Genomic DNA, 23,898 nt, shown 5'->3' with positions numbered 1-23,898 from the left:
GTGTTTTTGATCTCATTTATTCCATTATTCATTATTGATTGACTTTTTTATTTCTTCTAGGTCCTTGTTAAACATTTCTTGCACCTTATCAATCCTTGTCTCCAGGCTATTTATCTGTAACTCTGTTTTATTTTCAAGATTTTGGATTTTTTTTACTACCATTATTCTGAATTCTTTTTGAGGTAGACTCCCTATCTCCTCCTCTTTTGTTTGGTTTGGTGGGCATTTATCATGTTCCTTTACCTGCTGAGTATTTCTCTGCCTTTTCATCTTGTTTAGATTGTTGTGTTTGGGGTGGCCTTTCCTCTCTGTGGGTGGGGTTGGACGGGTGGCTTGTCAAGGTTTCCTTGTTAGGGAAGCTTGAGTCAGTGTTCTGGTGGGTGGAGCTGGATTTCTTCTCTCTGGAGTGCAATGAAGTGTCCAGTCATGAGTTTTGAGATGTCTATGGGTTTGGTGTGACTTTGGGGAGCCTGTATATTGAAGCTCAGGGCTATATTCCTGTGTTGCTGGAGAATTTGCATGGTATGTCTTTCTCTAGAACTTGTTGGCCCTTGGGTGGTGCTTGGTTTCAGTGTAGGTAGGGAGGCTTTTGGATGAGCTCTTATCGATTAATGTTCCCTGGAGTCAGGAGTTCTCTGGTGTTCTCAGTTTTTGGACTTAAGCCTCCTGCCTCTGGTTTCCAGTCTTATTCTTACAGTAGCCTCAAGACTTCTCTATCTATACAGCACTGGTGATAAAACATCTAAGTTAATGATGAAAAGGTTCACCATAGTGAGGGACACCCAGAGAGGTTCACAGAGTTACATGGAGGAGAGAAGAGGGAGGAAGGAGATAGAGGTGACCAGGAGGAGGAGAGAGGGAATCCAAAGGGGAGAAAGCAAGCTAGCCAGTAATCACTTTCCTATGTGCTCTCCACAGTCTGGATGCCTCAGAGGTGTTCACGGACTTACACAGAGAAGAGAAGAGGGAGGAAGGAGACAGAGGTGGCCAGGAGGATAAAAGGGGGAATCAAAAGGAGAGAGACAGATCCAGCCAGGAATCAGTTCCCTAAGTGTTCTCCACAGCCCTGAACACACAGAGATTCACAGAGTTGGGTAGGGAAGAGAAGGGGGAGGGAGGAGATAGAGGCGACCTGGTGGAGAAAAAGCAGAGTCAAAATGGGGAGAGAGCAATCAAGCCAGTCATCTCACTCCCAAAAAAAATGGGTACTGAAGACTGGGTTCTTAAAAGTACAAAATTGATAACAAATATCAAAAAGCAAAGATTAAAAATCTAGAGTAAAAAAAAAATCTAGAGTAGAGGTTAGATTCTTAAAAATACAATACTAAAAAAAACAAAGTCACAAAAATTATAATAAATATATATGAAGTTTGTTTTAAAAATAGGGTCTTTTCTTTCAAGGTAATAGTAGGTTATAAAAATGAAAACTAAAGGAGTAATAGAGGACTTAAAAATTGAAAAAAAACTTAAAAAAATTTTTAAATGATAATAGTAAAACTATATCTAGGAATTTCTCTGGAGCTGCTGTGGGCAGCGTGGGGTTAGTTCAGTTTCAGATAGTTCCTTGATCCAGCTTATACTTCTCAAGATCTATAGGCCTCTTCCAAAGTAGTTGGTGCTAACTACAGGGTTTTAAACTGTTGCACCTGTCACTTCCAAAGCAGTTCCCTCTGTTTATTTTAGTTTCTTCTGTTTGCAGGTCTCTTCAGTGTCTGATTTCCACCCTGACACAGGGGGACGGAGGCGGTCACTTATTTAGGCTCACTTATTCAGTCGTGCTGTGGGGAGGGAGGGGCACTGCAAACAAATGTCACTGGTGTGTGTGGGGAGCGCTCGCAGCGTCTCGGCCACACTGGGTTTGCCCCCGCTCACAGCGTGTGTGCTTTCCCTGTCTACACTGCTCAGGCTCCAGGTTGCTCTGCAGGGAGCAGGCCCTGGGTTACATGCACTTCGCAGGTCTAAGTCGCTCAGGTTCAGGTTCTCGGGTACTCCACAAAGGCACAGACTCGGTTGGGCCTGCGTTTTGTGCCCATCCCAGGTCCGAGCAGCTCAGGCGAACAGGTGCTTGACGAGTGCAGTCACCCCAGGTGCGGGCTCATCTTATCACCTCCCCGGTCTCAGCCGCTCGGTTTCCTCGGTGGCATCGGGCGCGCCCATCTCAGGTGTGTCGTGTGTCTCCTCTGGGGAGCTGATCTCTGGCTGTGACCCTCCTGACGGATGTCAACCGTCCAGTATCCCAGGAAGACTTTGTTAGCAACTGGGAGTCTGCTTGCAGTTTGGTAGAGGATGCCTCTCTGGGGCCGAGATTGCCCTTTCAGGCTCTGCTGCCCCCCACTTGCCCCCTGTCTCCGGCAGGGGATGGGCCAGACCACAGCCAGCTAGCTCTCCTCTGGTACTCGCTCAGTCCTTTGTTCTGTGAGCATGGCGGAAATGTCTTCAGTGCAGTTCAGGAACTCAGTCGTGTCCGACCCTTTGCAAGCCCATGAATCGCAGTACGCCAAAATTCCCTGTGCATCACCAACTTCCACAGTTTACTCAAACTCATGCCCAGGGAGTCAGTGATGCCATTGGCCATCTCATCCTTTGTCGTTCCCTTCTCCTCCTGCCCCCAATCCCTCCGGCATCACAGTCTTTTCCAGTGAGTCGACTCTTTACATGAGGTGGCCAAAGTACTGGAGTTTCAGCTTCAGCATCAGTCCTTCCAATGAACACCCAGGACTGATCTCCTTTAGGATGGACTGGTTGGATCTCCTTGCAGTCCAAGGGACTCTCAAGTGTCTTCTCCAACACCACAGTCGAAAAGCATCAATTTTTCAGCACTCAGCTTTCTTCACAGTACAACTCTCACATCCATACATGACCACTAGAAAAACCATAGCCTTGACCAGACGGACCTTTGTTGGCAAGGTAATGTCTCTGCTTTTTAATATGCTATCTAGGTTGGTCATAACTTTCCTTCCAAGGAGTAAGCGTCTTTTAATTTCATGGCTGCAGTCACCATCCGCAGTGATTTTGGAGCCCCAAAAAATAAAGTCTGACACTGTTTCCACTGTCTCCCCACCTATTTCCCATGAGGTGATGGGACCAGATGCCATGATCTTAGTTTTCTGAATGTTGAGCTTTAAGCCAACTTTTCCACTCTCCTCTTTCACTTTCATGAAGAGGCTTTTTAGTTCCTCCTCACCCTCTACCATAAGGGTGGTGTCATCTGCATATCTGAGGTTATTGATATTTCTCCTGGCAATCTTGATTCCAGCTTGTGCTTCTTCCAGCCCAGCGTTTCTCATGATGTACTCTGCATATAAGTTAAATAAGCAGGGTGACAATGTACAGCCTTGACGTACTCCTTTTCCTATTTGGAACCAGTCTGTTGTTCCGTGTCTAGTTCTAACTGTTGCTTCCTGACCTGCATACAGGTTTCTCAAGAGGCAGGTCAGGTGGTCTGGTATTCCCAACTACTTCAGAATTTTCCACAGTTTATTCGAGCGTCATCCACACGCTCGAAGGCTTTGGCGTAGTCAATAAAGCAGAAATAGATGTTTTTCTGGAACTCTCTTGCTTTTTCGATGATCCACTGGATACTGGCAATTTGATCTCTGGTTCCTGTGCCTTTTCAAAACCAGCTTGGATATCTGGAAGTTCTCAGCTCACATATTGCTGAAGCCTGGCTTGGAGAATTTTGAGCATTACTTTACTAGCATGTGAGATGAGTGCAATTGTCCGGTAGTTTGAGCATTCTTTGGGATTGCCTTTCTTAGGGATTGGAATGAAAACTGACCTTTTCCAGTCCTGTGGCCCCTGCTGAGTTTTCCAAATTTGTTGACATATTGAGTGCAGCACTTTCACAGCATCATCTTTCAGGATTTGAAATAGCTCAACTGGAATTCCATCACATCCACTAGCTCTGTTCGAAGTGATGCTTTCTAAGGCCCACTTGACTTCACATTCCAGGATGTCTGGTTCTACCTGAGTGATCACACCATTGTGATTATCTGGGTCATGAAGATCTTCTTTGTACAGTTCTTCTGTGTATTCTTCTCACCTCTTCTTAATATCTTCTGCTTCTGTTAGGTCCATACCATTTCTGTCCTTTCTTGAACCCATCTTTGCATGTAATGTTCCCCTGGTATCTCTAATTTTCTTGAAGAGATCTCTAGTCTTTCCCATTCTGTGGTTTTCCTCTATTTCTTTGCATTGATCGCTGAGGAAGGCTTTCTTCTCTCTCCTGGCTATTCTTTGGAACTCTGCATTCAAATGGGAATATCTTTCCTTTTCTCCTTTGCTTTTCGCTTCTCTTCTTTTCACAGCTATTTGTCAGGCCTCCTCAGACAACCATTCTGCCTTTTTGCATTTCTTTTCCATGGGAATGCTCTTGATCCCTGTCTCCTGTACAATGTCACGAACCTCCGTTCATAGTTCATCAGGCTCTCTGTCTATCAGATTTAGTCCCTTAAATCTATTTCTCACTTCCACTCTATAGTCATCAGGGATTTGATTTAGGTCATACCTGAATGGTCTAGTGGTCTTCCCCGCTTTCTTCTGTTGAAGTCTGCATTTGGCAATAAGGAGTTCATGATCTGAGCCACAGTCAGCTCCTGGTCTTGTTTTTGCTGACTGTATAGAGCTTCTCCATCTTTGCCTGCAAAGAATATAATCAATCTGATTTCGGTGTTGACCATCTGGTGATGTCCATGTGTATGTGGTGATGTCTGGCAATGTCTTAGGTTAGGGCTTTTCTCGGGACAGTTCTCTTTCTCTCTCTCTGGCTATCCCACAGTCCGGGTTGCTATCTCACATTAGCTCCCTCAGATTGCCCTCGGGGCATTCAGGCCCGGTCCTTACTCTAAGCAATGCAGCCCATGCCTCCCGGTTCAGCCCCCACTTGCTGGTGGTGGATGCCAGCGTCTGGGCTACTTTTCTGCTGGGAGTTGCCGTTGGGCACATAATCTGTGGGTTTTATTTATTTATATATTTACTTTTCCTCCCGGTTATGTTGTCCTCTGAGATTCCAAAACTCCCCACAGACCCGCTATGAGAGTGTTTCCTGGTGTTTGGAAACTTCTGCTCTTTTAAGACTCCCTTCCCAGGACGGATCTCTGTCCCTGCCTCTTTTGTCTCCCTTTTTATCTTTTATATTTTGTCCTACCTCCTCTCAAAAACAATGGGCTGCCTTTCTGGGTGCCTGATGTCCTCTGCCAGCATTCAGAAGTTGTTTCGTGGAATTTGCTCAGCGTTCAAATGTTCTTCGGATGAATTTGTGAGGGACAAAGTGGTCTCCCCGTCCTATTCCTCTGCAATCGTAGGACCACCCCTGAGACTTGAACTCTCGAGTCTATCTCCACAGCAAGCTCACTTTCCATTCTGCTTCAGAGCCAGGCTGTGAATGGAACTGGACTAAATATTTATGTGTTTGTTTTTTTTGTTTAAATCTTTCCTCTCATTATCCCTGCTACCCTGCTACCATTCCAATATTGTCCCATTTATATTTCTTCCTCTGAATAAAATGTCTCACTAACTTAAGAAGTATTGGGGCCAGAAGAGAATTTCTACTTAAAGTATTTTTATTCTCATAATTGTTATTCTATACCCACAAAGTTTCAACATTTCACTTTTTAACATTCAAACCTTAATTTGAACATGAGGAAACACTAACCTAAATCTTGTCAGGATTGTTTAAGAAAGATGAAGTTATAAAGCTAACCTGTTTAACAGTCCCTGGCAACCCACTCCAGTATTATTATCCGGGAAATCCCGTAGACAGGAGCCTGATAGACGACAGTCCACAGCGTTGCAAGAGTTGGACACGACTGAACAACTGAGCACCATACTTTTCGTGGCTACAGTATGTACGTTTATTGGTCACAGAGCCAACAAGAACTCTAACACCAACCAATGAGGATTACGAAAGGGCCATCTAGGCCTGAAAATAAAAGTATAGGGCTTAATGTCTATTTTGCTTTCCATCTATGCTCATAGGGTAGCTGGACGTATAGCTTTGTAGCAACTGATGGAGCGTTCTTCCTGAGCATTCTTATTAAAGCTGAACAATGAATGAATACATTTGGAATCCATGAATACCTTTGGGTGGTTTTAGAAATAATATAATCAGGTTAAGAGCAGGGAAACCAGGATGCATAAAGCAACTCAACCCATATAAACATGTATCCTTTTAACATTTGTACATATAAATTAGGAGAATCTCTTCCTGAATTTAGGAATGCATTTGCTTTCTTCATCATCTCCTTTTAAAATGATGGCGGTATGATGTCAAGGCAGGAAGAGCCTAAGGCAAAGTGATGACATTCCTTCAGGAATGCACACCTTCTGGAGGCTGCAAAATCAAATGGAGAATGGAGGTGGGGTCTGCTTGTGGGGGAGCTGACTGATGTCTAGGCTGCCTTAGGCCCTTTGAAGGAGGGAAATTACCTTTATTAAGGCTGCTATGTGACATGTCTTGCACGGAGTAGTACATTATGTTATGTAGTCCAGCGAGGTGTAAGTAGCATCATTTATGTTAAGTTGGAGCAAACTGAAGCTCAAAGAGCTTCAGGTAACTTATCCCATTAGGAGGCAGAATGGGAGCCTTCTGGTTCTCTCACCCGGCACCACAAGTGGCTCACCCACTTGAATGGACATGGTGATGCACTCACTATGTCTCAGAAAAGCCAAGTGGATGGGCATTTTAAAACATGTGGTTACATTCTTCTGTTTATTTTTCTACAACTTGGCTCCTCTATTGACTTCTGTAGCTGGCTATTTAAGCAGGTTATTTAAGGAAATATTAAGCAGGTTTATTGAGCAAATATCAGGAAAACATTTATAGCTGGGCACGAGAAACTTTGAACTCAATTTTTCATTGCTGATCACTCTTTCTTGGAAAAGCCCTTCATTGCATTCCTTTGACAGGGGCTGTTGGTAGTTAAAATTCATCTTTGGGTTAGCTGAGGAAGGTGTTACAGAAAAATGGCCACCTGTAATCTTACCACATAGTCTGCATTTAATGACTACTTCCCAAGGACCGTGCGGGCAGGAAGTCATCCTTGGAGCTGACTGAGGGGTGTGGCCTCCCAGAGAAGAGGTCCAGAGGCTGACTGAAACGCAGGGTCAGGCAGGATGTCTCATGAAAGGCGATTCTCTTGATGATAGAAAATTGGGCATGACTGGGTACTCAGAAAGCCAAACAGGAAATTGAACAGAGGGAGGAAACTTACTACAAAAGTAAATGATAACCAAATGCTGCTTGATTTGAACATTAAATATGTTTGGCTTTTAAAATGAGATCTGATACCAGAATCCACTGATAATACTGAACATTAGGAAACCTGTATAGCTACAGGTTAAGTGCCTCATGACACAGGGCAAAGGGAATAGACAGCACTGTCTGGGGAACACTGTCACAGGGAGAATCAACCCTGAGTCTGATCCCGCCTCTAGGTTTAACTACTGGTTTGCAGAATATGGGGAAGAAGAACATGTTAACACTACAAGGAGGCAATTAGTCTGTTTCAGAATGTGGGGAATTCTATATAACAAATGGTTCAGTTTCTCTCTTTGAGCCACTGCAATGAACATGCTGCTGACTCTAAGGGGTGGAAATCAGGCTAAATAAGCTAAACTACTACTAGTGAAAATCTCTCTCCTATATTCGATTCAGACAAGAAGACAGTTAGCAAGAGTTCTGTCAAAACCTGGGCCTTTTGGTGTAGCTCCAGGACTCGCGAGGACAACCAACACCCACCTCTACCACCCACAAAGCCAAAACAGCTCTTTGGAGCTCCTCTTGAGGATGTATGTGATAACGACAGCCTGCCCACCCCAATTCTGGTAGGTCTTATTTTGGTTTTCTGTAACCCTCCTGAGGAGGGGAGTTCTGAGAGATCAAGTGTTCTCTTCCAAATCTACCCCCAAATGAAGAAGTCTGGCTTTGTCTGATAAGTTTCGTAATATTACTTCAAAGAATAAGGTCTGATTTAGGTACTGCAGAGTTAGAAGGCAAATACCAGATGAAAAGGTACTCTCATCCATTCCACTGATTTCAACAAAGACCCACCTATACTGGCTCAGGCCAGTTAAAATGGACTCTGTAAGGTAAGGGAGTCAGAGAAGGCGAGGTTGGGAGAAAGCATGAGACCAGCACTTGACAGGAACAGATCACCTTTAACGAGGCGAGAAGGGGCAGCAGTCAGAGGAGTGAGCTGCTGCACCACCCCAAGAGAAGAGTGAGCATCTACAGGCCTGTATGTGGAAAGCGACTGTCCTAAGGGGGCCTGTTCGCCAAGGTTGTTCAGAGCAGTTCTCTCTCACACAGCTGGGGCAAGGAATTTCGGAGACCGGCCAGAGGCTGGGACCAGCTGGGAGCTGGGCGTAATCAACCTAATGTCCATGTTTTTCTTCGGGTGACAGAGTTCTTTATTTTGCATAGAATGGTGGGGAGGACCTGGAGGGGAGTTTTAACTCCAGGCTATTTTGAGCTGTGTAACTTTCCTTCAGACTCTGTGTGTAAGAATCTCTGAGGGTCCACTTCATCCTCATATGGTCTCCTGGTCTCCTCCCTTGAAGTCGACACTCGTCTCAAGTCTCCTTCAGCTGAGTCTACTCCGCCTTATGACTCAAAATGTCTCACACGGATTTGATTTGTAACTCTAGTGTTTAAGCATAAAGTACTCATCTTCTGGCAAAAAATGAATCATTTGAGCCTGACAGAATGTGTCAAAAGAAAGCCACAGAGTTTGGACTGTGCTTTACCAAATTAGTGTATTGAACTGTAAGCATTAACACTTGTTCACTGTCCACTATCTCTCCAAGCACTACACTAGATGCAGGGAATTTTATGGTAGATATGAAGAAATTTGTCATCCAAGTTATGTGCTAGCACTACCCCAGACCTGTGTCTTTCACAGAAAATTTAGGGGGCAGCTATGATTATCATCACCCCCACTTCATAAATGAAAAACAAAAGAGCCTCACCCAAGTATGTGCTATGCCTAAAGTCACACAGTGGATAAGTAGCAGAACAGATTCCACATTCCTTGAAAAACCTGGCTCCAATATCTGTTATCTCTCTACTCTGCAGACAGCAGAGGATATTAAAATACAGAAAAAGGAACTAGAAAGGCTGATGAGAAAGAAATGTGATGGGAGAAGGAGGAGAGGCATATTGAGCCTGATTTTGAGGGGAAGGAATATAGGAAATAGGAATGAATGGGGTGGACAGTCCCTGAAAGGGGAATACACAAATGGAGCATGAATATGGCAAAATGATTTCCACACTTAGGGAAGAGCATCTATAACAGGGAATAATGAGAAAGGAGCGGTGAAGGAGGAGAGGGTGAATCTACAAAGGCCTCAAAGCAGAGACGTTTAACACGGTAAATTCACTAAAACGGAAAGTCTGATTACACAAGTGTTTAAAATGTTTCAGGGTATGAATGCCAAATCGATTGTTGGGTAGAAAATATATTTAGAGACACTGAAGAAAAAATTTCAAATTGACTTCGGTCCAGTTCTAGCACTGTACCCTCATACACCACAGCTCTGTCAAAAGAGGAGCAAGCTTGTGCTCTGGGCTTGTAGATATGAAACGTCCCATACTTTTCTTTTCTTTCCTTCCCTATAGGATATGCTTTCCTACATCAATCAAAACGGGCCGTTTACAGAAGGCATCTTCAGAAAATCAGGCAATATACAATCACGCAGGGCCCTAAAGGAGAAACTAAACTCTGGGGACAAAGTGAACTTGGATGATGAATCCATTCTTGTGGTAGCATCCACCTTAAAGGTAAGGAAAGTTTGAGCCTTATCCACATACAGAGGAAATCTGAAGCTGTATGACTGGTCCTTCATTATGACCGCCCAAGAAACATAAGACGCGTAAGAGAGGAAGGATTTGAAAAAGTGAAAAACACTTCACAAAGCCAAAATTGAAGGAAGGTACCCCAAAGATGATAAGCCCCACATATTAGATATTTTCCTTTTTCATTGCACATCTTGACTCCTGAACACTCCATGCAAAAGAATAATAATAAATTTCAAAATACACACTTACACATAGAGTGTTTACCAAAACAAGCTTCCTGCTTTTCATGACTTCCTCATCATCTTTTAACGAAGGCAGCATTTCCAAAATAAAATTTACATTAAGCTTCTGGAAATAGTTAACAGAAGTAACTTCCCAAGGGGCTCAGACAGTGAAGAATCCGCCTGCAATTTGGGAAACCTGGGTTCGATTCCTGGGTTGGAAGGATCCCTGGAAAAGGGACTGGCATACCGACTCCAGTATTCTTGCCTGGAGAATCCCATGGACGGAGGAGTCCGGCAGGCTATATAGTCCATGGGGTGGCACACAGTCAGACACGGCTGAAGCAACTCAGCATGGATGCAAGACAGATGGTTACTTACTGTGGTAAACTCGTGTGTGTGTGTGTGTGTGTGTTAGTTGCCTAGTCGCGTCCGACTCTCTGTGATCCCATGGACTGTAGCCCAACAGGCCCCTTGGTCCATGGGATTCTCCAGGCAAGAATACTAGAGTGGGCTGCCATGCCCTTCTCCAGGAGATCTTCCTGATTCAGGGATCGAACCTGCATCCCTTGCATCTCCTGCATTGGCAGGCAGGTTCTTTATCACTAGCACCACCTGGGAAGCCCATTTGTCTTACAGTGAATCAAAAAACGCTTAGTGAGGCCACCAAATTCTCTGATCATTTCACCATCCTTCCTTCCCCTGTCTCTCAATGCCTTTTACTTTAAAATTAGAGTAGGGATGACTCCACCATTTGTTCCTCCTTTGATCTCTCTCACCATCTTCAACACCCTTTGTTAATATTTGTATGTTTAACCCACCACCCAAGGTTACAGTTACATGGTAACCAGTTTTTATTACATGCCTCATCTTATAAATCTTATTTTTAAAGTGAGTGCAACAGTCAAAATCAGTTTGGAATTTTGAAAATTCAATAGATTCATACAAAAAATAGACTGAGTTTGAAATGATACAGCTAAATCACAAGTGTATAGTTAAATTTCTACCAGGGCAGCTAAATCACAAGTGTATAGTTAAATTTCTACCAGGGCAATAATAGAACAGGAAAAAAATTTAATCAATTCATCTTGATACCTGTTAGCAGCTATGAACAAAGATATACTGATGTAGTAATAACTACAGACAGGTTATTAAAATTACATTAGAAACTAAATATATGGTCTTTCCTTGTGCCCTATTAATGTTCGATTGTATGATAACAGCAACACTGCAGATACCACTTAGAGCTGACCCCTACTGCACGTGCACCATAATAACACACACTAGGTGTGCAAACAGCAAGTAGAGCGCTACCCTCTGTAAGGTGCACCCTGGGGACTGATTTGAGTTCTGAGCAAGATTTACTAGGCTCTTGCCTATTTCCATGCTCTAAGCACAGACTAGTAAGAGGGTGGCTACTTATGGGTACAGGTCTTACACAATCCCAAAGTGTTCTTTTCCTAAAGTTGATTGATCTTGGTGGGGAATCAAACATTGCAACCTCAGCCTTGATAATACCATATGTCAAAGCCACCACAGAGTTGGTCTAAATCAGAAATGAATACATAGACAGAACCACCTTGAGTTTTCCACTAAACTGTCTATAAACAGAGATCCAATAGCAAATACCCACAGCATATTCTGCATGAGTCATGTCCTGGCTTCACCATACTCAGTCTCACCAATCGATTCTACAGCACAGGGTCCAGGAGAGAGAAGAGACACACTCTCCAAGTGCATGTAGTTTGGTACACAAGCCAAAGGCCTGCTGCACACTCCCAGACTCCCAGAAGCCAAAGCCAGCTGAGGTGGTTGAATGGCATCACCAACTCAATGGACATGAATTTGAGCAAGACCCAGGTGTTGGTGATGGACAGGAAAGCCTGGTGTGCTGCAGTCCATGGGGTCCCAAAGAGTAGGACACGACTGAACGACTGAATGGAAATGGAGTGCTTCCTCCTTCCAAATGTACTGTGGGCACTCCATAAAAAGCATAGTGAAAACCTAATGACCATGATTGGGTACTGTATACCAATTACAAGAAAAAGTATGAGAGGACTGCGACTTTGTACATTATCTTTGTACTCTGTCCTCAGTACTCAAAAGAGTGCCTGGCACAAACAGCAGCTCAATAAGTACTGAAACAAGTGAACACGGACTGGATTATAATCACGACAGTTGCCCAGAAACACTGCCTGAACAAGATACTATTAAGAGAAGTCAGGCTCTATATTAAGACCAGTGGAAGCAAGTTGTGCCTTTGAAACTGGCAAGGCAATACAATCATTTCCCCTCAGTCTTGCACAACAGTTTACAACTTCAACTATTTTAATAGGCCCCATTCTATGATACTAAGACTTGTTCATCAGTGATGAACTTTCCAGGCCTCCACTTAGGAAGCTTACATTTGCATTTTCTATCCCACAGGTGTGAAGTTGCAATGTATCTAAATTCTCAGTTTCCTCTTTGGGGAGGATATATTCCATTCAAAGAGTTGTAAGGGTAACATGTTGTTTACCCTTTGGGGCTTTTGATTTATTTCTAACACCTGCTGCTTAAAAGTCTGTAGGACTGAACTTTTATATGGTTTAAAAAAAAAAAAAAAGATTGAAGCTATTATGAGACTAGCTTTTCCCCAAAGAGCACATATACCTCAAGTCTTCTCTTAATATGTGTATAAGAGCATGTAGGGGTGTACTTTTGTTTGTTTTATTTCAGAACTTCTCTTTCTTGAATTCAGAGCAAGCACTGTGTCTGAAGTAAACAAACAAAATGGGTATGTGCCTTTCTTTTCAAGAAACTAATAGGATTTAGGATGAGTTATCACCAGACCTTGCCAGTTTGTACGAATGTGCTAACATGAACACAAAGAGTAAGTTCCAGGTGATAGAAGGAGCTTTAGCTTCATTCTCACTACAGCCCAAACTCTACTTTTATGCGTCTAATTTTAGTTGGGGAAAATCCAACCAGCATTTATGGATGTGCAAGGCTGTGGAGAATCACAGCCAAGCTCTGTGTGAATCAGTCTGCGTGGCTATGAAGGAACCACGGACTGAACTGAATTTGTCAACTAAATATTTTCTTTGCAACTTCTCCATTGAATTTATCATAAGACTAATATATATTTTTTGATCTATCTAAGGATTTTCTTCAAAATATTCCAGGAAGCATATTTTCAGCCACTCTCTATGATAAATGGCTTGATGTTATTGATCAAGGGAATGAGGAGGAGAAAATAACTGCGACCCAGAGGTAATGATGCAATTTTCTCAACTCTGAGAAAATACAACCAACATACTCTTAGGAAAATATCAGCTTATGGTTACAGCTGTGTCCACTAAAATAATGACCAGTATCAAAAGGTTTCACTTGATCATACCCATGGAAGCCAGTTTGAAAAGAGATGCATGCCTTATTGGTGACATTGTAATTGGTGTTTTTCTGCTAATCTTATTAATATGGAATGCTTGACCATTTTACACCTTCTGAATACACGAAATCGTTGGAGATGAAATCCATTGGTCTAAAAAGAGATGATAAAGAACCAATCTGCCAGCGGTATGATCTTAAATACAAACACATAACTAACCAGAGCAGTTCTTACCTGGCTCAGGAATTCAACTCGGTGAAACCTTTTTGTGTGCATTCATGCCTGGAACTGTGAGAATGGACTGTGGACATGGTATAAAAAGAAGTATTTTGTTCTCTGTATTTCCACTTACGGAGCAAAATGACTCGCTTTATTGATAAGTGCCTTTTTCTGTCATTAGGCTTCTAGACCAGCTGCCAAGAGCCAATGTAGTTTTTCTGCGATACCTTTTTGGAGTGTTACACAACATTGAGCAACATTCCTCATCCAATCAGATGACAGCTTATATTTTATCAGTGTGTATGACCACAAGCATTCTTGGTCTGCTTAATTCTGGCAGCACAGCATTCGAAAACTTCACCAAGAAGGTAATGAGAGCTCTCATTTTTATGCCTTGCAGGGCAGAGTCCCCATTTTGAACCTGAAGTCTGTGGTATTAACTCTGGTGAACCAGTTTAAAGTGCACTTTTTAATTACACTGCCTTGGACTGGCAGAGGCCTGCTCTGGTTGGGCATGGGAAGGTGTGTTGCAACTGAGAACAGTCGAGTCACTTCTCCTTTGCCATCCAAGAGATTAAACAATAGAGAGATAAGAGTAGGATGGTATGATAGAGAAGAACCTGGCTTTGGAGTCTGAGAACCAAGATTCAACTCTCAGCCTAATCACTGAGGGGTGTACAAACCTCCAAACTATGATTTCACCATTACACAATGATGACAACACCCAATACATCTGGTCAGTCTCGGCACATCTTAGGCGGCCTGGGCAATATGAGCACCCAAGGTTCCACACATACCGGCCTCACTCTGCCAGTTCTGGCTCATTCAGGAAAATACTTGGCTTCTATTGTGTCTCTGCTAGAGGATGAGGAGGCTAGTAAAATATTTCAGAACATCCTGACAGAGCCACAACATGCCTAAGAAGATCACAGCTCTTTTCCAAGCTCCCCTGGACAGCAAGTGTGAGGCAAGGCAATGCAGTTAGACAGACAGACATGTTGTCTCTCCAGATGCTTTCTTCCGTCACAAACCCTGCCACCCTACACGGAAACCTCTGCTACCCAAGTTTCAGATAGTTCTTCACTGAAGTGAATTTCAAAATTTGTGTTGCATTTGATGCTTTATCAAGTTTAATGAGATGCTATATATAAATTCTATCTCAAGAAAACTAGAAAAAAGTTCAATAAAAATAAATAAAACTTAATAAGAAAATATACATTTTTGTCCCAAACATCCTATGTAGGCTACTTAAAAATCATCCTAGTGTTAAGCATGTAGCAATCATTACAAAATTTTAGCTATCAGACTAGGCCACATATTATAACTTTAGTCCACCGACTAAAGGAATTTTAAAATTTGTGCCCAAAGTACTCTTGAAAGGATTAGTTATTTCTTAGAAAAAGCTGATGCATATATAATATATATATATTTTTTAAATCAAGTGAATTTTTCTGACTTCTTTTGCATTTTTTGTGAGAGCCAAGATTCATGTATGAAATGTGATTTACTATTAGGCCATATGTACAGTAATACCCCATTTTTTGCCCCTCTGTGTTACAGATTTCTTTCATACAATTTCTCATTGAAAACTGTCTCAAGATATTTGGAGAAGATATCACGTCTCTCTTTGGACCGAAGTCAGTGAGTTGTGATAACAGTGATAGCACTGACGTCACTGATAACAGTGAGAAGGTTGCAGGTACGTGAATAATGTAACTGGCTTTGATGCAAAAGACAGCAAGGCTGCCAGGGTCAATGGGAGATCTTGGAGTCCAAAGCACATTCTAAGGGCAGTAATTTCCATCCGCTCCAAGACATGGGAAGTTTCCCACTTGTGAGATCAAAGAAAGGATAAGACTGTTCTGATTTCAAGAAGCTACTAATACAGCTTTAGAAGACATCATGGTTCAGTTCAGTTCAGTTGCTCAGTCGAGTCTGACTCTTTATGATCCCAAGGACTGCACTGACCCCAACTCCATGGGGTCAAGGGCTGCAGTGTGCCAGGCCTCCCTGTCCATCACCAACTCCCGGAGCTTACTTAAACTCATGTCCATCGAATCAGTGATGCCATCCAACCATCTCACCCTCTCTGGTCCCCTTCTCCTCCTGCCTTCAATCTTTCCCAGCATCAGGGATTTTTCCAATGAGTTAGTTCTTTGCATCAGGTGGCCAAAGTATTGGAGTTTTGGCTTCAGCATCAGTCCTTCCAATGAACACCCAGGACTGATCTCCTTTAGGATGGACCGGTTGGATCTCCTTGCAGTCCAAGGGACTCTCAAGAGTCTTCTCCAACACCACAGTCGAAAAGCATCAATTTTTCAGCACTCAGCTTTCTTCACAGTACAACTCTCACATCCATACATGACCACTGGAAAACCATAGCCTTGACCAGACGGACCTTTGTTGGCAAGGTAATGTCTCTGCTTTTTAATGTGCTATCTAGGTTGGTCATAACTTTCCTTCCAAGGAGTAAGCGTCTTTTAATTTCATGGCTGCAGTCACCATCCGCAGTGATTTTGGAGCCCCAAAAAATAAAGTATGACACTGTTTCCACTGTCTCCCCATCTATTTCCCATGAGGTGATGGGACCAGATGCCATGATCTTAGTTTTCTGAATGTTGAGCTTTAAGCCAACTTTTTCACTCTCCTCTTTCACTTTCATCAAGCGGCTTTTTAGTTCCTCTTCACCCTCTGCCATAAGGGTGGTGTCATCTGCATATCTGAGGTTATTGATATTTCTCCTGGCAATCTTGATTCCAGCTTGTGCTTCTTCCAGCCCAGCGTTTCTCATGATGTACTCTGCATATAAGTTAAATAAGCAGGGTGACAATGTACAGCCTTGACGTACTCCTTTTCCTATTTGGAACCAGTCTGTTGTTCCGTGTCTATTTCTAACTGTTGCTTCCTGACCTGCATACAGGTTTCTCAAGGGGCAGGTCAGGTGGTCTTGTATTCCCATCTCCTTCAGAATTTTCCACAGTTTATTCGAGTGTGATCCACGCGCTCGAAGGCTTTGGCATAGTCAATAAAGCAGAAATAGATATTTTATTGGAACTCTCTTGCTTTTTCGATGATCCACTGGATACTGGCAATTTGATCTCTGGTTCCTGTGCCTTTTCAAAACCAGCTTGGATATCTGGAAGTTCTCAGCTCACATATTGCTGAAGCCTGGCTTGGAGAATTTTGAGCATTACTTTACTAGCATGTGAGATGAGTGCAATTGTGCGGTAGTTTGAGTCTTCTTTGGGATTGCCTTTCTTAGGGATTGGAGTGAAAACTGACCTTTTCCAGTCCTGTGGCCCCTGCTGAGTTTTCCAAATTTGTTGACATATTGAGTGCAGCACTTTCACAGCATCATCTTTCAGGATTTGAAATAGCTCAACTGGAATTCCATCACATCCACTAGCTCGGTTCGAAGTGATGCTTTCTAAGGCCCACTTGACTTCACATTCCAGGATGTCTGGCTCTACGTGAGTGATCACACCATTGTGATTATCTGGGTCATGAAGACCTTCTTTGTACAGTTCTTCTGTGTATTCTTGCCACCTCTTCTTAATATCTTCTGCTTCTGTTAGGTCCATACCATTTCTGTCCTTTCTTGAACCCATCTTTCCATGTAATGTTCCCCTGGTATCTCTAATTTTCTTGAAGAAATCTCTAGTCTTTCCCATTCTGTTGTTTTCTTAAAAACTGGAAATAGAACTGCCATATGACCCAGCAATACCACTTCTGGGCATACACACTGAGGAAACCAGATCTGAAAGAGACACGTGCACCCCAATGTTCATCGCAGCACTGTTCATAATAGCCAGGACATGGAAGCAACCTAGATGCCCATCAGCAGATGAATGGATAAGGAAGCTGTGGTACATATACACCATGGATTATTACTCAGCCATTAAAAAGAATTCATTTGAATCAGTTCTAATGAGATGGATGAAACTGGAGCCCATTATACAGAGTGAAGTAAGCCAGAAAGATAAAGAACATTACAGCATACTAACACCATTATATCATGGAATTTTAGAAAAGATCGGTAAGCGATAACCCATATATGCCAAAACAGATAAAAATGAGACACAGATAATACAGACAGACTATTGAAGTCTGCTGGGATAATGGAGATGAGGGATTTGGATGTTTTCAAAACAGAACAGCATGTTATATCTATGGTGAAACAGATCACCAGACCCAGGTGGGATGCATGAGGACAGCGCTCGGGTCCTGCTGTGACACTGGGTACAGACCCAGAGAATCGGGTCGGAGAGGAGTGGTGGAGGGGGGATCGTGATTGGAATAAATAGCGTAAATCTATGGCTGATTCATATCAATGTATGACAAAACCCACTGAAATGTTGTGAAGTAATTAGCCTCCAACTAATAAAAAAATTTAAAAAAATAAAAAATAAAAAAAAAAATACATAGTGCCAAAAAAGAAAAAAAAATGCTAATTATCATCTGACCAGGAAAGGTTGCCACAAACCTTCTGTTTGTAAAAAAATAAAAATAAAACAACCAAAAAAAAAAAGAAAGGAGAATTCTCAACTTATGAGGCTGATGCATTCAGGCAACAGCATGACAAAAACAAAAAGCCTTGAAGCGAATTACAGGTTAAAAAAAAAAAACATAAAAATCTTCTGGAAAACAAACAAAAAATCTTAGTGATCTTGGGTTAGGCAAATATTTCCTAGGAGAGAAAAAGCACTAATAATTTTTTTTTTAAATTCCATAAGTGGACTTCAGTAAAAATTTGTCTCCCGTTCAAAAGACAGTGTTAAGAGAATAAAAAATATTCAAAACATATTTCTGATAAAATAATTGTGCCCAGAATATATAATGAATATCAAAGTTTTAATAAAAGTCTAATTTCTTTTGAGAATTTTAGAAATTTTAATAGAGTTCAAATCAGTGTGTGTGGTTTATTTCAGTTTGTTCACTGCCAAACCTGGAGGCAGGGACTGTTTCAACTTCTGCACTTTCTCTTTGTCTGTGATGAACAAATAGGTGTAAAGGTATATGTTGCATCCAACTTTAAACTTCACATTATCTTTGTTCTTCTTGATTTTGACAGACTTAGCATCCTTTTTCCTGACTGTAATCAGATTTCCTCAATTTTGAGAGGCATAGCAATGAAGTACAGAGAGCACAGCTGGAACAAGGAGTGGCAAGAAACAAGAAGGGAAAAGTACAAAAGTCTACCTTTAAAATGGATAAGAGATCTGAGCAGACAGTTCACTAAAGATAGAATACACCATATATGCATGAGGGCAACTGGTTTAATGAACAGACGTTTGACATGATTGGTTGTTAAGGAAACACAAATTATTTTTTGCAATAATTAATGAAAATACATACAGAGCATATAAGACATATGTGGTCTTATACATATGTATAAGACATATGTATATATGTTTGCACATCTTATAAGACACATGTTGCATATAAGACACAGTTAATGGATAGATAAATTCCTCATTCATTTGTAATGAAGTACCATTGCATATGGACCAGAAAGGCAAAACACAAAACAAAACAAAAGTACTAACATTGGCGTGGACACTACCAATGTGTTGACAATGATGTGGAACAACTTGGAATTTTTGACATTTCGTATGGAAATGTAAAAGGAAATAACCACTTAGAAAATGAAGGTGGTATTTTATTATAAAATTGAACATATATAATTACCATGTCACCCAATAAACCTAACCCTACGTATTGCCTAAGAGAAAACTCATGTCTCCCAAAGACCTGTACATAAATGTCTATAACAGCTTTACTTATATTCTCCAAAAATTCAAAAAGAATCTAAATATCTGTCATGAGTGACAAGAAACTATACTACATTTATAAAATTCAATACTACTAAGCAATAAAAAGGACCAAACTGCTAATAAATGCATAAACATAACTTTCAAAAGCATCATACTTGATGGAAACAAAAGAGACACAAGTTTCTACATATTATTAATATCTGATCAACTTATTTGAAATTCTGTAAAAGCAAAACTATTGGGGGAAAAAATATCTCTAAAGTAGCCTCATACATCTATTAAATAATGAAAGGGAAGATGGCACATCAACAAAAATAAATCATCTATTCTTAAAAAAACACACACACACACAAATTATTCCCTCAGTTTTAGAATAAATAGCTTACAATAATATTTAATAATGCAAAAGAACTCTAACAGTAATGGTGGTGGTGGTTTAGTCTCAAAGTCGTGTCTGACTCTTGGGACCCCATGGAAAGAGGAGTCTGGCAGGCTAGAGTCCATGGGATTCTCCAGGCAAGAATACTGCAGGGATCTTCCCAATGCACAAATCAAACCCTGGTTTCATGCACTGTAGGTGGATTCTTTACCAAATGAGCTACAAGAGAAGCCCCAACAGTTACAGTTAAAGAAAATAATTGAATTTAGCCTTAGATTTTGCTGAGGACTCCCTGGTTAGAATCAGTACTTTTAATATTTCTTAAACTTTTTATTTTTATTTGTAATTCTGTCTGACAACTATGCTAAACTGACATTAGATTGGTAGTTATAAAATATTCAAAAATTAGTTGATTACTTAAACAATGATGCTAAATTTGTAATTAATTTTAAAATATATTAAAAGGAATTGGCATTGATATTATAAACAAAGTCATTTGTAATAAGGGATTACATAATATTATAAGAGAAAATACTCTGGCCTGTGGTTGGTTTTATTGAGTTATTTGAAGTGTGCTGCCAAGTTTTTATTTATGCCTTATTGCCAATAAGGGCTTCCCAGGTAGAACTAGTGGTAAAGTCTTCTGCATGCCAATGCATGCAGGTTCCTTCTCTGAGTCAGGAAGATCCCCTGAAGGAGGGCCTGAGAACCCATGCCTGCAAAATCTCATGGACAGAGGAACCTGGCAGACTACGGTCCACAGGGCTGCAAAAGTTAGACACTACTGGAGCAACTTAGCATGCATGTATTGCCAGTATAAATATTTTTACATTTTAAAACAGGTATTTTCATTAAAAATGTATTTGCATATTACTGTATGGTTTATGCATTCACATCCTCTCAAAAATAAGTTCTGCCTATTTTATTGTTTCTTTTTAATTTTATGCAAAAAATATAGTTTGAAAAAAACCATGAACTTACTTACTGATTGAATAGATTAAACATAATTCTTAGCATCCTTTTAAACAAGACTTTACATTTACTGGACCACTGTATTCTATCACAGAAATCAATGGTGTGCTGAAACCAGCCCACCCTGCCTCAAAAAAACTGATCATTCATTTTTCAGGAAATTTGCTTGCTAATTGCTATATACAGACTTTAGTAAAGGTGGTTTGTTGTTGTTGTTTATTTTCTTTTTCATTTATTTTTATTAGTTGGAGGCTATTTACGTTACAATAGTGTAGTGGTTTTTGTCATACACTGACATGAATCAGCCATGGATTTATATGTGTTCCCCTTCCTGATCCCCCCTCCCGCCTCCCTCCCCATCCCATCCCTCTGGGTCTTCCCAGTGCACCAGCCCTGAGCACTTGTCTCATGCATCCAACCTGGGCTGGTGGTCTGTTTCACCCTTGATAATATACTTGTTTCAATATTATTCTCTCAGAACATCCCACCCTCGCCTTCTCCCACAGAGTCCCCAAATCTGTTCTGTACATCTGTGTCTCTTTTTCTGTTTTGCATATTGGGTTATCGTTACCATCTTTTTAATTCCATATATATGTGTTTAGTATGCTGTAATGTTCTTTATCTTTCTGGCTTACTTCACTCTGTATAATGGGCTCCAGTTTCATCCATCTCATTAGAACTGATTCAAATGAATTCTTTTTAATGGCTGAGTAATATTCCATGGTGTATATGTACCACAGCTTCATTATCCATTCGTCTGCTGATGGGCATCTAGGTTGCTTCCATGTCCTGGCTATTATAAACAGTGCTGCGATGAACATTGGGGTGCAAGTGTCTCTTTCAGATCTGGTTTCCTCAGTGTGTATGCCCAGAAGTGGGATTGCTGGGTCATATGGCAGTTCTATTTCCAGTTTTTTAAGGAATCTCCACACTGTTCTCCATAGTGGCTGTACTAGTTTGCATTCCCACCAACAGTGTAAGAGGGTTCCCTTTTCTCCACACCCTCTCCAGCATTTATTGCTTGTAGACTTTTGGATAGCAGCCATCCTGACTGGCATGTAATGGTACCTCATTGTGGTTTTGATTTGCATTTCTCTGATAATGATGTTGTTGTTTAGTCACTAAGTCATGTTCAACTCTGCAACCCTATGGAGTGCAGTACGCTAGGCTTCCCTCTCTTTCACCATTTCCCAAAGTTGGTTCAAACTCATGTCTACTGAACCAAATTAGTTATGCTATCTAATCATCTCATCCTCTACTACCCCCTATTCCTCTTGCCCTCAGTCTTTCCCAGAATCAGGGCCTTTTCCAATAAATCTGTCCTTTGTATCAGGTGGCCAAAGTATTGGAACTTTAGTTTCAGCACCAGTCTTTCCAATGAATATTCAGGACTGGTTTCCTTTAGGACTGACTGGTTTAATCTCCTTGCTCTCCATGAGACTCTCAAAGGTCTTCTCAAACACTGCAATTCAAAAGCATCAATTCTTCGGCACTAGGCCTTCTTTAAAGTTCAACTTTCACATCCATGCATTTACATAATTAATTAGAGATTGATTATATAAATTTACTCTTAAATAACATTAAGAAATAAAATAATATCTCAAAACTTATCATTTCCTAATTGTTTTTCTTGCATTAACTTATGTCCATGGTTATTCACACATAATTCATGTATATAGTAAAATAACATATACTGATGTGTCATTGTGGAACTTTCTCAATTCCACTTTCAGCAATGTCACATAGGTAGCTAGAATTTGGCTATTGTAGGAATATTTACATCATAAAGAAGAAAAAGATAACATGAAAATATGGGGAAAAATAAAGAAAAAAAATGGGTGGAGTAACCCTAAAATTGAACATTAAAATACAAAAAGATTTAAATATTTGCAATGCTAATCGTAACCCTAGGTTAATTCCAAGGTCAGTCTAGCGTAGTATTCAGTTTCCAACAGATTGGGTGTTGACTGTCATCCCTGGAGCTAAATTTTAGTGCTAGAGGCAATATTAATATATTTTTTTTAATTTATGAAGTACATAGTTCACATGCATGCCTGTATGCTCAGTCACTCAGCTGTGTCCGACTCTGCTATCCCATGAACTGTAGCCCACCAGGGGATTCTCTGTCCATGGGATTCTCCAGGCAAGAATACTAGAGATGTTGCCATTTCCTCCTTCAAGGGATCTTTTGGACCCAGAAATCGAACCTGGGTCTCCTGAGTCTTCTTAATTGGCAGGTGGATTCTTTTACTACTGAACAACCTGGGAAGCCCATACATAGTTCAAAATTATGAGGTATTACAATTAGCAGTTGAGGGGGATTCCTCCTCAGACTAATCATGCTTACTAAGTGGCTGCTAAACTTGTTTTTAAACCACTGAAGAAGTGAATATGTAATATGTTAGCATGTAGATATAATTAAATATGAAAATGACACAATCTCTTAAATTATTATTGAAAGACTGTATACTGTTTAAATTTTGGCTCACTTGGTCCATGTAACCACAACTTAGTTAAGGCTCTCTTTAAAGGCTAGGGATGGACTTCCTAGGTGGCTTAGTGGTAAAGAATCCACCTGTCAATGAAGAAGATGCAGGAGACCTAGGTTTGATTTCTGGGTCCAAAAGATCCCTTGAAGGAGGACATGGCAACGTCTCTAGTATTCTTGCCTGGAGAATCCCATGGACAGAGAATCCCCTGGTGGGCTACAGTTTGATTCCTGGGTTCAGAAGATCCCGTGAAGGAGGATATGGCAACCCTATGGATGTAAGAGTTGGACTGTGAAGAAAGCTGAGCACCAAAAAATTGATGCTTTTGAGTTATGGTGTTGGAGAAGACTCTTGAGAGTCCCTTGGACTGCAAGGAGATCCAACCAGTCCATCCTAAAGGAGATCAGCCCTGGGTGTTCATTGGAAGGACTGATGCTGAAGCTGAAACTCCAATACTTTGGCCACCTCATGTGAAGAGTTGACTCATTGGAAAAGACCCTGATGCTGGGAGGGACTGGGGGCAGGAGGAGAAGGGGACAACAGAGGATGAGATGGCTGGATGGCATCACCGACTCGATGGACATGGGTTTCAGTAGACTCCAGGAGTTGGTGATGGACAGGGAGGCCTGGCGTGCTGCGGCTCATGGGGTCGCAAAGAGTCAGACATGATTGAGCGAC

General features: G+C 41.3%; 1 protein-coding gene and 1 pseudogene across 1 annotated transcript in view; one reads left to right on the top strand and one right to left on the bottom strand.

Moving 5' to 3' along the window:
• LOC122422380 (rho GTPase-activating protein 20-like) overlaps positions 1 to 15,676 on the top strand; it is a 480,282-nt gene extending 464,606 nt beyond the window's left edge. Inside the window, exons 5-9 of the mRNA XM_043438870.1 lie at positions 7,655 to 7,824; positions 9,617 to 9,778; positions 13,160 to 13,269; positions 13,788 to 13,974; positions 15,167 to 15,676. Coding sequence (XP_043294805.1) covers positions 7,655 to 7,824; positions 9,617 to 9,778; positions 13,160 to 13,269; positions 13,788 to 13,974; positions 15,167 to 15,313 — 776 coding nt within the window. The 3' untranslated portion in view covers positions 15,314 to 15,676. The remainder of the gene's footprint in view (positions 1 to 7,654; positions 7,825 to 9,616; positions 9,779 to 13,159; positions 13,270 to 13,787; positions 13,975 to 15,166) is intronic.
• Positions 15,677 to 18,525: 2,849 nt separating this feature from the next.
• Positions 18,526 to 18,731, bottom strand: LOC122422388 (annotated as a pseudogene).
• Between the last annotated feature and the right edge of the window lie 5,167 nt (positions 18,732 to 23,898).

Source organism: Cervus canadensis, chromosome 19 (genome assembly GCF_019320065.1).
Source record: "Cervus canadensis isolate Bull #8, Minnesota chromosome 19, ASM1932006v1, whole genome shotgun sequence".
Classification (NCBI taxonomy): Eukaryota; Metazoa; Chordata; class Mammalia; order Artiodactyla; family Cervidae; genus Cervus; species Cervus canadensis.
The sequence above is the reverse complement of the archived record's forward strand: the minus strand, read 5'-3'. Positions and strand labels throughout refer to the sequence as shown.